Source organism: Crocuta crocuta, unplaced genomic scaffold (genome assembly GCF_008692635.1).
Source record: "Crocuta crocuta isolate KB4526 unplaced genomic scaffold, BGI_CrCroc_1.0 scaffold154, whole genome shotgun sequence".
In the NCBI taxonomy this organism is placed as follows: domain Eukaryota; kingdom Metazoa; phylum Chordata; class Mammalia; order Carnivora; family Hyaenidae; genus Crocuta; species Crocuta crocuta.
Genome location: NW_027530545.1, coordinates 3,218,993 through 3,235,793, shown reverse-complemented (window position 1 = coordinate 3,235,793; position 16,801 = coordinate 3,218,993). Strand labels below are relative to the sequence as shown.

Here is a 16,801-nt window from a genome sequence, read left to right as displayed (position 1 = left end):
ACAGCTGTGGTCCAGGACCTTCATCAGCAAGACTTAATCACATACTTAACAGGTGAACAGTGTTTTGCCAAAGTGCCGATGATACAGAAACTCTTTGTATTTGGTTCATGGCTAATAAAGGACATGTTTATGCTTACATCATTTAATCTTGGTGCATTTTTTGGGGAGGTATTCAAGGACTATTAGCCCTATTTTATAGATGAGGAAGCTGAGGCTCAGAGAAGTTATTTATACCTAGTAAGTGACAGAGCCAGGATTTATAATCAGTTTTCTGACTTCTGTGTCAGATGTCTCTGTGATTTGATTGAGAAAACGTGTATATGTGTGCTGCTGCACACTGACCTGTGATAGGTGTCATATGGGTATAACCAACTCCAGTATATGAGACTGGAGAGGCCAGAGTGAACAGTAAAATCCAGGGAAGATTCATGATGTGGTCTGAATGCAAAAGAGCAGTGAGTAAGACTTGGAGGAGGGACTCTGAAATGGGAGAAGGAGAAAGATTGGTATGGAGCAGTGGTTCAGTGGTGAGACCAAATGGTTTGTTTAGGAAACAATGAATAGATGAGTCTGGCTGGAAGCAGTTTAGAGCCAGTTTATGTAATATTTTAAAGGCCAGGGTATGGAATTATCATCTTAGCTCGTTGGCAATGATCTCTTGAAGGCTTAGGAAAAGCAGGGGTAATTTGGGATATACATAGAAATAGTTTTATTTAAAGGTCACAGGAGATGTTTTCCTTGAACACTTTTCACTTAGGGACACACATGGATTAATTAGCAACTCAACAGCAAATACCTTTGTCAAAGAGAATATAATGAAAACTTAGAAAATTCAGACAAATAATGGCTTTCCATTCATATAGTGGGTTGGCAGGCTGTTGGCTCGCTTACTCTGTTGAGAAAGCCTGTATGGAGATCTCTTGATTCACAGGCTCTGTCTTGTTTTCACCTGGTCCTGTAGGAAATTATTGACAAATGGAAAATTTCAAAAGCTAAGAAAAAAGATTCATTTGGAGATTGGTGTATCTCTGTCTCCCTCTGCCCTACCCACCCTCTGTTTCCTTTTCTTTACCTCCACTCTGAACTGTCTGGATTCAGCTGTTTCCACTCTGTTTCTTTTGGCTGTGGAGACCGTCAGAGAGTGCTGGGTTTCACTTCTTTCAGCATCATATATTTTATGAGGTCAATTGATAGAAGAAATATGCCCAAGTGATGTCATGTCTGAAGAGTAAGAGAGGAAACCTAAAACTCCAAATCTTGGTAAAGTTATATTAAGCCCAGACCTTGGAACCATAAAAGACTAGTAAAATTATGCCAAATTGTGTGACATACCCAGTTGGCATTGAATCCCTGTTGAGTTGAACCCTTACCTTAGCTTCCAAGGAATTTCTAATTACTGTTCTTTTTTATAGGTATTTATAGTTTGATATCTGAATAATTAGACTGTTTGAAAATACTTTTTGTAAGAGAGAGAATATACCTTTTCTTTTTCCTGTTGCCATTAGGACTTCGATATTACAGACTTCGCACATGTTGGCAGGAAAGGTCTACAGACTTTCAAAAAACATTTTTTGCCAGACTCTGGGAAAGTCTGGTTTAGGTCATTTCAGGAAACACTCATTCAAGGCTCTACAGTAATATATTGTCTGTGAATAATACAAGGTCACAGGGAGCGGCAGACATGTACATGAACCCACATACGAGAATATGTCTCCATGTCTAGAAGTAAGTATATGTTAAAAGAAAATCAAGGTATCACTGGGTGACCAGCAGCTTGTGTTGACTAAGTACTTGGTGCTTTGCAGATAGATCTCTGAATATATCTAATATTGATCATACCTGGCTTTTGTTCAGAAGTAGTGTTCTTTCACCTGTACTTCCAGAATTATCATAGACATACTGCATGTCATTCATTCCTAAGTTTATCACCTAATTTTTTTAACATACCACTTTTATTTATTTTTTTTTTATTGTGGTAAGAACATGTAACATGAGACCTTACCCCCTTAACACGTTTTTAAGTGTACAATACGGTATTGTTAACTATGGGCACAATGTTGTACAGTAGCTCTCTAGATCTTAGTCATCTTGTATAACTGAAACTTCCTTGTCATTGATTACCAATTCCCAATACCCCCCACCACCCAGCCCCTGGCAACCACCATTCTATCCTCTGCTTCTAAGAGCGTGACTGTTGTAGGTACCTCGTTAAAATAGGCTCATATAGCAGTTTTCCTTCTGGGACTGACTGACTTCACTTCGCAGGATGTCCTCAAGGTTCATCTGTATTGTTGTACATTGCAGGATTTCCTTTTTCTTCTTTTAAGATTAAATAATATTCCATTGTAGGTACTTAAGTTTCTTTTTTACTATTTATTTTCATATAGTTTAAAAATGCAATAATAGTGCAACAATCCCTCTTATGCTCTATATATAGATTCAAAAAATAACATTTTGTCCATTTACTTGTACACTTGCTTTGTAAATGTACACACCTTTTAACCATTTGAAAGCAGGTTACAGAATTGTGCCCTTTTACACCTAATTATTTTAGTGCAGATTTCCTAGGACAAGGACATGCTCTTACATAACCATGGTACAATTATCAAAATAAGAATGTTTTAATATGGACACTGTTTCTTAGTCCAGTCTGTTTCATCAGTTACCTCTGTCTTTCATAACTTTTTTTTTTTTGGTCTGTTTCAAGCTGTCCAGGATCCAATGCAAGGATCATTTATTGTGCTTAGTAGTTGTATCTGTGTAGTGTCCTTTCACTTGGAACAGTTCCTCATCCTTTCTTTGTCGCGGCTGGCTTAATATTTGTGTGTGTGTGTGTGTGTGTGTGTGTGTGTGTGTGTGTGAGAGAGAGAGAGAGAATGTAATATTTTTATTGAGATAAAATTGTATAATGTGTAAGTTTCAGATACATAACACGTTGATTTGAAAATTTTGTATATTGCAATATGATTACCACAGTAGCATTTGCTAATGTCTCTGTCATGTCACATAATTACTATTTGTCTTCTTTATCTATTCATCTGTTGATGGATATTTAGATTGTTTTTACATCTTGGGTATTATAAATAATGCTGCACTGCATACAGGTGCGCAGATATCTCTTGGAGATTTTGATTTTCATTCTCTTAGATAAATACCCAGAAGTGACGTTGCTGGATCTTACGGTAGTTCTATTTTTAACTTTTTGAGGAACTCTGTACTCTCCGTGGTGTCCGTATAATTTATATTCCCACCAACAGTGCATAAGGGTTTTAATTTCTCCACATCATTGCCAACACTTGTCATCTCTTGTTTTTTGATAGTAGCGATCCTGACAGAGGTTAGGTGAGAGCTCATTGTGGTTTTGATTTGCATTTCCCTGATGATTGGTGATGCTGAACATCTTTTTAGATACTGTCAGTCGTGTTTATATGTCGTCTTTGGAGAAATATTTATTCAAGTCCTTTGCCCATTCTTTAATTGGGCTGTTGGTTTTTTGTTTTTTGTTTCTGTTTTTGCTGCTGAGTAGCGGAGTTCCTTCTATGCTTTGGGTATTAATGGTTTGTAAATATTTTCTTCGATTTTGTAGGTTACCTTTTAACTCTGTTTCCTTTCTGTGCAGAAGCTTTTTAGTTTGATGTAGTCCTACTTGTTAGATTCCTAAACATGAGACTCTAGTTCACAATTACTATAGCTTCCTTTTTAAACTCTTTTACAGTGAGTAAACTCTTTTACAGTGAGTAAACTCTTTTACAGTGCCACCATTTAAGGGTGGCAAAACGTGATTCTAACCAGAACTTTTAAGAAACATGAACATGTAACTCAGGCTACTAACATGTGTCTGGCACGAAAAATACCCGTATATCTAATTTGTAGCCAAGCAGATTCCAAGACCCCTACTTCCCTGGGTTTTCTTTGCTGGCCTTGCCATTCTTTTTTTGGAGTAAAAACAATCAGGTTTTACTTGCCTTGTCATTTCTTAATNGAGCCAAAGTCAGATGCTTAAACTGACTGAGCCACCCAGGTGCCCCCATTTTTAATAGAATAAGTCAGTGGGTTGGAGCTCACTCATCAGTCATTCTGAAGTGCTTTTGAAGCAAATACCTTCTTGGGGTACCTGCGTGGCTCAGTTGGTGGGGCTTGAACTCAGGACCTTGAGATCAAGAGTTGCCTACTCCACAGAGGGGTGCCTGGTAGTTCAGTAGGTTAAGTGTCCACCTCTTGGTTTTGCCTCAGGTCATTGTCTCATGGTTCATGCATTTGAGCCTCACATGGGGCTCTGTGCTGACAATGTGGAGCCTGCATGGGATTCATTCTCTCTCTCTCTCTCTCTCTGCCTCTCTGCCCCTCCCCAGCGTGAGTGTGTGCACACACTCTCTTGCTCAAATACAAACTTAAAAAAGAAGAATCTATTTCTTAAAAATGAATAAAATGAAACAATCCCCCCTTTCCCCATGGGCCCTGCTGCCGCTGCTCTCAGCACCTGCCTCTCAGTGCATTTGTTGCTACGCATGAAGTAGGTGGCTCAGATGGCAGTTGTCACCATAGTATTAGACAGGAAATGTTTTGTATAGGTTTCTTAAAAGAAAACTGTAGAAATAGTTTTTATGCTTATTACTCATGCTAGCTTTGACTTCTACCTTTCTTCTTTGTGTACATCTATAGCACTGCAGGTGCACCTAATTAATATAAGTGGTTAGAGTCAGTCCTCTTGGGTTTTGATCTTAAGTCAGTTTTGTAATCTGTCTCTCTCCATATTCAGAGAATTTTGTCAATTCCAATTGGCACTTTTCCAAGGCAGTGTCTCTTCTTCAAATGCTAGGGTAATACTTAGGTTTGAGTTCAGTGCGTGACAGAATAGCAGATGGTTCTCAAAGTTGATGAAAAGGTCCGAGAAATTCGGTGGTAGTAGTTTCCTACAAGGTTTTAGTCAAAATGACCTCTCAGAAGACAGGATTTCCTTAAAATTCTTGAGACCTCAAAAAAAAAAAAATCCCTAAATAGTCCCCTTCCATTTTTTTTTTATATAAATGGGAGGAACTTCAAAAATTGGACGTGGGGCTGTTTTCTGCCTCCGGGGCATCCTCTTTTGTGTCTAGGCATCCAGAGCCCCAGAGCTCTGCTTTCCTGAAGCGGGGAAGAAAGGTTCTCAGGACAGCCCGCATGTAGGTACTGTCCAGTGCCGCCTTTGGTTCACAGTCCTGCCGTTAAATAGTTTCTTCCCTTGTTTTTTTTTTTCCTTTCAAATCTGAAGGAGTCTTCTCCAACCCTTATGTCTCCGGGAAGCTGCCCGGAGTCACTAGAGAGACCTGACAGTTTTAGGACCTCATTAGACCCCCTCCTATTAACCTGAAGGAAAAGTGACACATACGCAGAATGACTTCATTGGGCAGAAAATGATCTCTAAATGTCTGATATGGATGTCAGTGAAAACGAGGGAGGCAGGACTCTTTGAATGCAGTCATCCATTAAAAACAATGAGGAAACTGACAAAATATGCCAGAAACCAACTTTTTTTCAGAATTCCAGGAATTAGCTAGTTTTGCAGCAGTCTGGGGAGCCTGTATTTAGGAAAAATGAGTGCGTCTGGGTAGGAACAGCTGGCCTTGTGGCATTTCACTTACCCCGGCCAAGCCTCTGGCCCCCTCCCCAGTTCCACAGTAGCCTTGAAAACCAGTAGCTCCATAATCACAGGGAAAACCATCAGCCTGGCAGCCAGCAGAGGGGCAGAATGGAAATGAACTTTGTTCCAAGCCTCATTTCCTCCTCGTCCTGATGTACTGTGAGATTTGAGAACTGGGGAAGATGCTGATTTTGAGCCGCTGTTAAGGGAACTTAAAGCATTCGTTGTGGACAGAATTGGGACACAGGACAGGAGGAAGGCTTATTGGGAGAAACTGCCTTTTACATAGACCACAGTGAACCAGAGGGATAGCCTTCAATTGGCTCTGTTCAGAGTCTCTGTTTTATATGAAGTTTCATAATAACTTTAGGAAGGAAATACTGTAGCATTTGGTTTCACTGTGTATAATTCTAGAATGGTACACGTGCCAAGTCTGTTAGATTGCCACAGAGGCACCCATAGCTCCTGCTGAGTCACCCACTTAATCCTTGTAGAGCTCAGGTCTTTGTGGAAAGTTTTTTCAAAGAGCTAAACTCAGATGACCAGTGCTTGTGAAAGGTGAACATGGCTTAGCCCCAAGGGCTGTGGCATGAACCGGATGCAGGCTTCCTTATGGAACGTTTCTTTCAGCTATGATGTATTGAATTTTATTTTCATGTGTCAACATGATTATGCACCAGCACCTGTGCCGACAGTGTTTGGTTGTGGTGACTGGTTTCAGGCTGCTTGAGTTTTTAATTGGTGACTGATTATTACTGTGATTTTCCAGCTCAACCTAAGGGAATCAGCGTAACTCATACATTTGATTAGTGCCATGCAAATTTCCACCAGTTATCAATTACCTTAATCCTTTTCCTGTGGAAACTGTTAATCATTGTATTCAGCCTTATTGATGTCCAGGTGGACATTTGGCACTAGGGAACTAGATATTTTTCGAAGCCCAGTTTTTCTGATGATGCTTGCTTCTTTGGTTACATGTGTTGTGGTGGAAGTTGGGCTTCTCACAGAAGTGTTAAACTTTGTTGATGAGGTTAGAGCAGGACCAGTTCTCTACCTAAGAGGCCTTCTGAGAACCACTCTGTGGGGGGATTGAAGTGGAAAAGGCATTAGGATCACATCCTTAGTTAGGCCTCTGTCTTCAGGGAGATCTAAACCTGGACCATCCAGAAGCACTTATTTTACATCTGCACTGTTAATAGTTCGTGTTCATTTAGGTTCATTGTCATGTCACCTTTATGAGGCTTTCCCCACAATTTGTCCATTTCTTTTAGGTTTACTTCTTGGATTAGAGCCCTTTAGATTTACTTCTTGAATTAGAGCCCTGTTTAAAATCAACTTTCATATGCCTAAAGACTGTTACCAGGAATAGGTCTGTATTAACAGTCAAATTGATCTTGACTGAGAAAAAGTTCACTCTGTGGGGATTTTAAGTATGATACTTTGCAGAAAAAAAACATCTGAGATGTGACTGTCATCACTGTATCATATTGGGCTGCGTAAGTGTGTGTACTGCTGAGTCTATTTCATACATTCTGATGATCAGTGTATGAGACAGAATGGTGGGTTGGGGCTGGAGTGTGGATGGAGCATGTTTCATACAGGAGCTCTCAATATACTCATCTATTGCATACTAACCAAAGTGATGCACCCTCAAAACCAAAAGCATCTTTCATTATCTTTAATTTTTCCTTAACACATAGTAGAGTTTACCATAAACAGGAGATGCTAATAAAACCAACTTTGGAGCTCAAAGAAGAGATTTGGTTTGATTTCCTACGACTGGTGGAGAACATCAGAGGCCAGTTCTTTTTTTTTTTTTTTAATATAGTTTATTGTCAAGTTGGTTTCCATACAACACCCAGTGCTCATCCCAACAAGTCCCCTCTTTAATGCCCATCCGCCATTTTCCCCTCTTCCCCACCCCTCATCAGCTCTCAATTTGTCAGTACTTTTATTTGTAAGTTTTTATTTAAATTTCAGTTAGTTAACATGCAGTATAAAGTTAGTTTCCAGGTGTACAATACAGTGATTCACCATTTCCACACGACACCCAGTGCTCACCACTTCATCGAGGTCAGTACTTATATACATTTTTTCTAAGGTGAAAAAAATTCATATTTAGCTTTAGTCAGCTGGACTCAGTTGAGATGATCCCAATTTTGCTGGCAATATCCAAAAAAGCATCATAGTTAGGAGCCAAACATATGCTTTCTTTTCTCCATCGGGCCTGGTCAGAGTGTTGACCTTGGCTGCATCTCCATATTCTAGAGCTTCTATAGCCTGTTTGATCTGGCGCTTGTTGGCCTTGACATCCACAGTGAACACAAGAGTGTTGTCTTCTATTTTCTTCATGGCTGACTGGGTAGTCAGGGAGAACTTGATGATGGCATAGTGGTCAAGCNGGGGGGGGGGGGTAGGGGCTTCCTTCTTCTTCTTTGGCGCCATCTTCATGAAAGGGCTATAAATTTTTTTGTTTATTTTTGAGAGAGGGAGACAGAGTGTGAGTGTAGGAGGACAGATGGAGACACAGAACCAGAAGCAGTGTAAAGGCTCTGAGTTGTCAACATGGAGGCCGATGCAGCGCCTGAACCCATGAACCGTGAGATCATGACCTGAGCCAAAGTCTGATGCTCAACCTACTGAGCCACTTGAGTGTCCCAGTACTTTTATAAAATTTTAAAAAATGTTTAAGAGAGAGAGGCTGAGTGGGGAAAGGGCAGAGAGAGAGTGAGGGACAGACAGAATCCCAAGCAGACTCTGCACTCTCCACGCAGAGCCAGACATAGGGCTCAAACCCATGAACCATGGGATCATGACCTGAGCTGAAATCAAGAGTCAGATGCTTAATGGACTAAGCCACCCAGGTGCCCCAAGGCCAGTACTTTTAGATTGCTTACCTTGTCTCGGTGTCCTTGTTGTGCTTAAGTGGATCCAAGAAATTGTTAGTCTTAACCTTTTGGTATTTTAGCATAACTTAAGGAGATCTATTAAAACCAGCTACACGGAGATATGTTTGTTGGGTATTCTATCAATATTGTACATTGGAGCTACATTGAAAACCATCCAAAAAGAAGAAAGAAAGATGTTACTCAGGTGAAAATTAAGGCAAATAAACCAAATATTAACTAGGTAGTCAAAATTCCACAAAATGTGCATGTTGAAGAGGAGATTAATATACATGAAAAGCCATGATACAGCCCCTAAAATCAAGCCATAGAGATTTAATGTGATCCTAAATGACTTGCAAATACTTTGTATTTACAGAGGTAAAGAGTTGTGACATTTACCGGGGTGCATTTACTTAATGGGAGACAAGTCTTTTAGAATAACAATTCCAAAATAAACAGAGCAAGATTTCCTATTAAATTAAAACAAATCTTCACTTTTCTGATACGTGATAGAGGAAAAATATTTAAAAAGAAAACTGCTCACCAACTGCATGGACCGCTGTGTTCTGAAAAAGATGCCTAGGTGATGCTGTTCTTAGCAAACTGAGCCTTAGTCCTGACTGGAGAAATAATTAGTGGGAGTGGGGTGAATGATGCCTATATGGGCCCAGTGCTGTCAGGATGACAGATAAGAACATTTGACAAAGAACTTGCCAGCACAGATGGCTGTAGGCAGTAGCTTTTTCATATGATAACCTGACAGATTGTCCATGAGTTGTAACTTGTAAAAAGACACTGCCCTGAATTTCAGTGAGGACACTTGAAGTCTTGTCTCTTACTTTTTCCTTGCTGTGTGGTTGTGGTTTCTTTGGGGTTGAGTTTGCTCCTCTCTATCGGGGAAGACTGGTATAAATGATAGCATGGATCTCTCTGGCTTTCAGTGCTGATTTTTTTGGTTAGTGGTTGTATCAGTGATTTTTAAAAAGTACAGTGATGGTGTGATTTTAAACACAACAGGTTCAAATGTTGCCTTTAATTCTTTAGTTTTGTATAAACCCCAAATGGGAGAAAAACAAACTGTAGATCAAGTGCCATACATTTTAGAAAAAAGCTAAGCTCTATTTTTTTAAACACAGACTATCAGCAACTCAGATATATGTTAGGTTTACTTACTGACACATATTTTTAAGCTCCTTAAGTATTGATAAGTATTTATGTACTGTTTTACATTAAATACATTTTAAATATTGATCCAGAATGCGTATTTGAGATTACCCACCTACAACAATGAATAGAAGCCTTTTGTGTTAACACTTAGTAGTTAGATTGTTATAATTAATCCATTTTTGCTGGTTTCTACCAATACTGCAAGTAATGACAAACACATTTTCAGTTGTTAGTCTTCTTACAGTCCTGAAGCTGAAGAACTGGATTAGTAAGTAAAAGGAAGGAACCTGCTGTGTTACTTGACATCTCTTAGGAAACACCATTATATGTGTATGTTCGGTCTACTTGGCTGAACCATTAAAATGTATGTGGAAGTGATGCAGAAATACACAAGTGTGTAGAACTGACCTGTCCATCTTCCTGAGAGAGTCCCTTGCTTTGGTCAGTGGATCTCCTGCAATCATTTGCTGCATGCAAATATAATTTAGCAAAGGATAGTTGATTTCCATGAAAATGACCTTTTTTCCTTTTTCGAAGTTAATCAGAGATAACTTTGTTGTGCTCTGGTAGCCACTGCATTCAATTAAAAATGCCGTCTTTCTCTTTCATTAGCTATTTTATACTTGACAAGTGATGCCAATAAAGAAATGCAAAACAGGTTAAAATAGGAAAGAGGAGGGGAAAGAATTTCTGATAGAGACCAAGAAGACCACAGACATTTGGGTCAGATCGGCTGTATGGCTGTTACCTGAAGAGACACCATTGTGTGAAACCTCCATAAAGAGTTAGAAGACATGCACGGGCCGAGGCTACGGTGAAGGGACACATTTTACAGTTGTATTTTAGAGGTTGAAAATGTACTTACTATCACCCAAATCTGAATTTGTTTCCTTAGCTTTGCTTTTGCATTCAGAACTGAATTAGGCCAACTTCCATTGCTGCAGGTTTTTTTTCCCACAAGTGTGAATAAAGCAGGAAGCCCTTGAATAAAGCATCCTTCTCAAGACTAGCATCAGCAAACTGTTTTATACATTCACGTATATGGAGCCAAGTTGATGTTTTTGAAGTGCTTTTCACAAATTTATTTGGCTCATTAGTAGACTTATATGGAAAAAATCATCTTCTGATAGTTTTCGAATAGAAAGTGAATTGAAAGGGCTGCTCAGCTGAACAGCCTCAGACAGACCTGTCAGTTCAGTTTTCAACTCTTAGCCTGCACCTGTGGGACTTTTGAAAGTAGTTAACATTAATCATAACTTCCTTTATGTTTTGTAATTAGTTCAGGAAGAAGGAAAGCCTGGGGCTTACTTTTTGTAGATCATTTCTATCATGGACTCTTTGGGAGAGTGGTTGACAACTTTTGAAATGGGCTTATATTTCAGGGTTGGAGTTGCAGAGAAAGCTGTACTTGGGACCACTGACCTAAAGCTCACATCAGCGCTCTTGGTGTCGTTAGCTTGTCTACTAGTAGTGTTTACCTTGCCACTTCTTTTACTCAGGCAGGCTCTGCTCAGTCTCTAGACAGGAGAACTGGGGCTTAGCACTGGAGGATCTCTGGAATGAATCATAACATTGAAACCTCTTCACCGTGTGACATACCAGCATATTTCCTGTGAGCTTCAGCTTCCATACCAGGCTTTAGTTGAGGGGTCAGGCTGTGGAGGTATTGGCATACTGTTAAGGACTTGCGTATAGTTAAAGTCTAACATCACAAGCTGATATCCAAGTTTGTAATGTATGACCTTGCCTAGGCTTAAACCCGTAACAGGGACTCCTGAGGAGCAGTATGGGAAGTTGCAGTTAAACTTGGGTCAGATGATTGGAGGTCTAGGTATAAGCTAAGTCTTCACTCCTTCACTTGTTTGCAAATTCAGTCTGTGTGCATGTTGTTTGGGATCACTTCTGCTTCCTGATTAGGGGCCTGGGGTTGTTGGCGAATCTCCTGCACTATCTGATGTGCTCTATGCTGTGAATGAAGTTGAATTTCATTGTCCTTGGTATCTGGCTTGATAAGTGATGATGACCGGTACACAGAATCGTGCAGGCTTTGCAGTCTCCGGAAATAGCGTTGTGGTGATGGGTTTGATGACGGTAATCTTCACTGAGGTGCAGGGAAAGATAGAGAACAGTTTCCATTTTTCAAGTGAATGTGCCTGTCCTAAGAAAGTAACCTGTAGTTTCATGGAATTTCCCTTTTTATTTGTAGATATAATACTTTGCCAAGCAGAAGAACCCTGAAAAATTCAAGATTAGTGAGTAAGAAAGACGACGTGCATGTCTGTATCATGTGTTTACGTGCCATCATGAATTACCAGGTATGTTTGCGTTCTGATTCTTTAAAAAAGTCTGGAAAATTCTGTCAGATTCGGATCTTGTCCTCTTTGGTTTGTTTGTATTTCTACTTGAAGTAAATATCAGGATTTAATGCAATTCTACTGGGAAAAGGGGTGGTTCATTTTAATGCTCCGTTTAACTCCCTGCCTTTTTATTTTAATTAGCATTTATTTAGAGGCAAGATGTTTTCCTCCTGCATCCATAAACTTGTTTAGATTAGTTGGTGAATGTTTGTGACCACTTAGGACAGAGTAAGCCACTGACTCTGAGCAATAATGGATCAACTTCAGAACATTAGGAATGAGGGGCACCTGGGTGGCTCAGTCACGTGAGCATCTGACTCTTGATCTCGCTCAGGTCATGATCTCCCTGTTCAGTGGGTTTGAGCCCCATGTAGGGGACTCTGTGCTGACAGTGTGGAGCTGGCCTGGGATTCTCTCTGTCCCCCTCCTCCACTTTGTGTGTCTCCGTGTGTGTGTATGTGTACTCTCTCTTTCAGAATAAATAAATAAACTTAAAAAAAAATTTTAGAAAAGCATTAGGAGTGAATAGACTCTTAAATTGGTCAGTGGTTCTCAAAGTGTTATATGGTAAAAACGTGAGAAGTTACAATTACTGTCAATCGGGTTTAGTGGTTCTTAATCTTGATAAGAAGCACCTGGAGGATTCTTGTTACGAGGGCAGATTCTTCCCGCAGGTGGTGACGATGCCGGTATCCCCAACATGACAGGGAGGGAGACAGCTTAACTGTGAGTTGGATTAACTTTCACAGCAAAGTGGAATTTGGCCCCTGGATAGGGTCTCAGTTAGATGAGTGGAACCAGGGGGTAAGAATCAGAAAACGTAATTCACATATAAAAACAGGAGTTGATATCCATAGGTAGGGATGCTAATGGTGGGTCCAAGCAGAGGTGGAAAGTAAATGTGTAGGTAGATGGTATTAGAATTCAAACCTAACATAAGAAGGGACAAGCATTTTTCTGTCAGTCAGTAATTTTTGAGCATTGCCGGATAGACCCTTCTCTGGGCAGAGGGAATAAATGCCCCAGGGAACCTACTTTCTAATGAAAGGGTGACAGGAGATAAATAAGTTGGTAAAACATGCAGTGTTTGAGATAATAAAGATGATGAGCTCACACAGAGTGCTTCCTAAGAGGACCAGTGCTTTTAAGCCTAGTACTTAATTTAAGCTCGTAATAGTCCTGTGAGATTGGTAATACTACTCTCCCCCATTTTACTGATGAAGAAACTGAGGCATAGAGAAATTAAGCTTTACTTAATTAGCCAGCAAGTGGTGGAGTCTGATTTAAATCCAGGAAAACGGACTCCAGGGAACTGTTACTAATACTGTAGAAAAAGTAGGCAGGAAATAGGAATGGGAAGTGATGAAAATGTGTGTTCAGTATTAATTAGGCCAACTGGGAAAGTGTCCTGGAGAAGTAGCACTTTTTCATAGTAGCAGTTTGAACGAGGAAACAAGGTAAGAGATTTTAGGGCAAGAAGATTCTAGGTAGAAAAAAGGGTGAGTGCAAAAGCCATGGGGCAGGAATAAGTCTGATGTGAAGTCCAAGAAGGAGGCTGGGTTGGCCTGATTAGAATACGCAAGAAGAAGAGACGGAGATGAAATCTGAAGTTAACATGGGGTCCTGACTGTAGAGGGCTTTATTAAAAGCCAGTGAGAGGATACTGGCTTTACTGTGAGTGGAAAGCTGTTGAACAATTCTGAGGGAAAATGTGATGTGATCTGATGCTTGATTTTAGCATGACATTCTAGCTTCTGTGTTTAGGATTGACCTTGGAGGGGCAAAAGCAAAAGGAGGTAGATCGTTTAGAGGGCTGCGGCATTAATTTTAGTTGAGTGTTGATAGTGGTATGGGCCAGGATCAAAGGAGCAGAGATGATGACGGGGGGCAGGATTCTGTTTTTCTTTTCATGGTAAAGGCAACTTGGATATGCGGTGAGGAGAGGAGGGTGGCTCCGAGGTGTTTGTCTTGGGCCCCTGTACAATGGAGTTGCCATCTACTACAGTGAGGAAGGCTGCAGCCTGAGCAGATTCGGGAGACCAGATTAAGAGTGAAGTTTTAGGGATGTCACTTTGTAGTCATCCATGGGCACCTGGGTGGCTCAGTTGGTTAGGCGTCCAACTTCGGCTCAGGTCATGATCTCACGGTTCTTGGGTTCAAGCCCCATGTTGGGCTCTATGCTGACAGCTCAGAGCCTGAAGCCTGCTTCTGATTCTGTCTCTTTCTCTCTGTGCCCTTCCCCCAGTCAGGCTCTGTATCTCAAAAAATAAATAAATAAATAAATAAACATTGAAAAAAAATTGTTTTAAATGATGTCTGTAGTCCTCCAAATAGAGATCTTAAGTAAGGGGTTGGATATGCCAATCTGGAATTCAAGGCAGAGATCTGAGCTGGAGTTAAAAAATTGGGAATTAATAGATGGTGTATAAAGCCAGCGGAGTGCATGAGATCAACAGAGAAGCTAAAAGAGCCAAAATATGAACCCTGAGGCATTCTGTTTAACTGTCAGAGACCTGAGGAAAAGTAGAGAGACTGAGAAGTAGACAGGGAGGGAGGAGCCAAGTACCGGAAGTGTTTGAAGGAGAAGAGAGTGCTCAGCTGTGACCAGTGTTGCTGCTCTGTCAGGATGTGCGGTGAGACTTGGCCATGCACTTAACAAAGTGTGGGTCACTTTGGCATTTTTGGGATGAACAGATTGATAGGAGAGGTGGGGATGATACACCTGATTAAAGTGACTGCAGTGCGCCTGGGTGGCTCAGTCAATTAAGTATCTGACTTAGGCTCAGGTCATGATCTTGCAGTTCGTGGGTTCCAGCCCCACATTGGGCTCCACACTGACAACGCAGAGCCTGCTTGGGGTTCTCTTTCTCTCCCTCTCTCTCCCTTCTCCCCTCAAAATAAATATGTAAACACTTAAAAAAAATAAAGCGATTGCAAGAAACAGGAGGAGGAGACTGTGAGTGCTTGGAGTTTTGCTGTAGACATTAGTGGAGAAACAAGGTAGTAGGTGGACACAGGTTGTAGGGTCAAGAGGGATTTTCCTGTTTTTACTATTTGAGTTTTTATGCTAATGACTCAGGGAGAGATACTGAGGGCTGGGAGAATTGCTGGAGCATAGGATATTCTTCAGCTGGTGGGTGGGAAGGGGATCAAAGACTCAAGTGGAGGGAGTGGCCTTGGTTTGGAGCCCAGGAGGGTTCCTCTTCAGGAAGAGAGGAGGAGGTAAGTGTGTGTCTGTGGGTGGATTGATACTGGGCTGGGAGCTTTTAGAAGATTTGGGGTTTTTTTTTGATGGTTTATATTTTCTCTGTGTAATTAGAAATAAAGTCACGAACTGAGAGTCAGCTTGGAGGAGAAGGAATACTTCCTCAAATCAGAATCAAGAGTGATTCTGGAGCCTGTTGTTGAACTTGTTACTTCTTTAATAAATGATTGCTAAAATTTTCATAAATACGTTCAGGCACTGATGTGCTAGAGACATAAATGCATTTGTCAATGCTATAAAGTACCTTAGGTAGAATTTTCAAGTTCTTTTTCCTTTTATTTTTTTTAAATCAACGTGAACAGTCCCCTAAGCTGACCCTAATGCTCTGTTTCACATTAATTTCAGTATGGTTTCAACATGGTCATGTCCCATCCACATGCTGTCAATGAGATTGCACTGAGCTTGAACAACAAGAATCCAAGGTAAGCTTAGTTTGTCATTCTTTGGGTATAAATCTACCTACAGAAAGCAGAGAGCTAGTCAACACTTAGCCAAGTTAGAGTTTGGAAACTTTCAAATGTACCTCTTTGGATTAAGATTGCCAGTGGACTCATTGGTTGTGTAGAATTTTCTTCTCAGCAGAGTTACAGTTTTACATGGGGTGGAGTTGAGCAGCTGGGGAAAACATTACCCCTTCACTGTTTTCTTCAAGCTTTCACTTCTTTCCAGGCCTGGTTTTTAGCATCCTTACAAATTTTGCCAGATTTGGTGGAGAGCATGAGTTTGCCAGGTTGTTAGGACTGGGGCCAGGAGAGTCTTGATACATACTTAGCTACACCACTTACTGCTGACTGCTAACTACATCCATTATTCCTTGTCCACACTTTAGTTGCAACCTTTGCATAGGTAATTTTTATTACCAAACAAAAAAAGAAACACAAAACAAAAATAACTGTGCACATGGATTGCTTCTTCTTCTCACTTGCCTCTAAAGGCCAGTGCTGTATTATTCACACCACACATTATCTCTAGAAGCCAGTCTTCACCAGTTTATTTTAGTTACTGTAATGTGTTTTCCATTTTGGTGAGGGATCCTGCATTTCACAAGTCTTCCTCCCTTCACCAGATACCTCTGCATAGACAGTATATTGAAACACTGGTTAATGCAACTAAAAAATCTGATTTCAAATGAGATCCTTTTTGATACAGAATGAAATGCAAACTGTAAAGTCCTACTTTAAATGTTTAATATTCTTTCATACTGAATAGTTTTTGCAACTTTGTGATTGTTTCCTTAGTTTACTAGGAAATCTGGGTATACTTGCTTCTTTGTTCTTAAAACAGTTGTCTTGTGGATTATTAGGCCAATCGTTATTTAGAGGTTGGCAATAGCTTTTTCCCAGAAAAAAAAAAACCTGAAGTGATCTTATTCTGAAAAAACAATGCTTTTCTTGATGTTGTATTTGACAACTAGAGACTGTATTGCCGAGGATTTCCTTCTAAAAATATTTCAGACGGCGTTTTATTTTCTCTTCTTGAGTCAGAGAAAATATTCTTGTATGAG

General features: G+C 40.3%; 1 protein-coding gene across 1 annotated transcript in view; it reads left to right on the top strand.

Annotated features, from left to right (window-relative positions):
* The window catches only part of FMNL2 (formin like 2), a 311,228-nt gene that overhangs the window by 232,807 nt on the left and 61,620 nt on the right, over nt 1-16,801 (top strand). The window contains exons 7-8 of the mRNA XM_077767821.1: nt 11,882-11,990; nt 15,643-15,719. Coding sequence (XP_077623947.1) covers nt 11,882-11,990; nt 15,643-15,719 — 186 coding nt within the window. The remainder of the gene's footprint in view (nt 1-11,881; nt 11,991-15,642; nt 15,720-16,801) is intronic.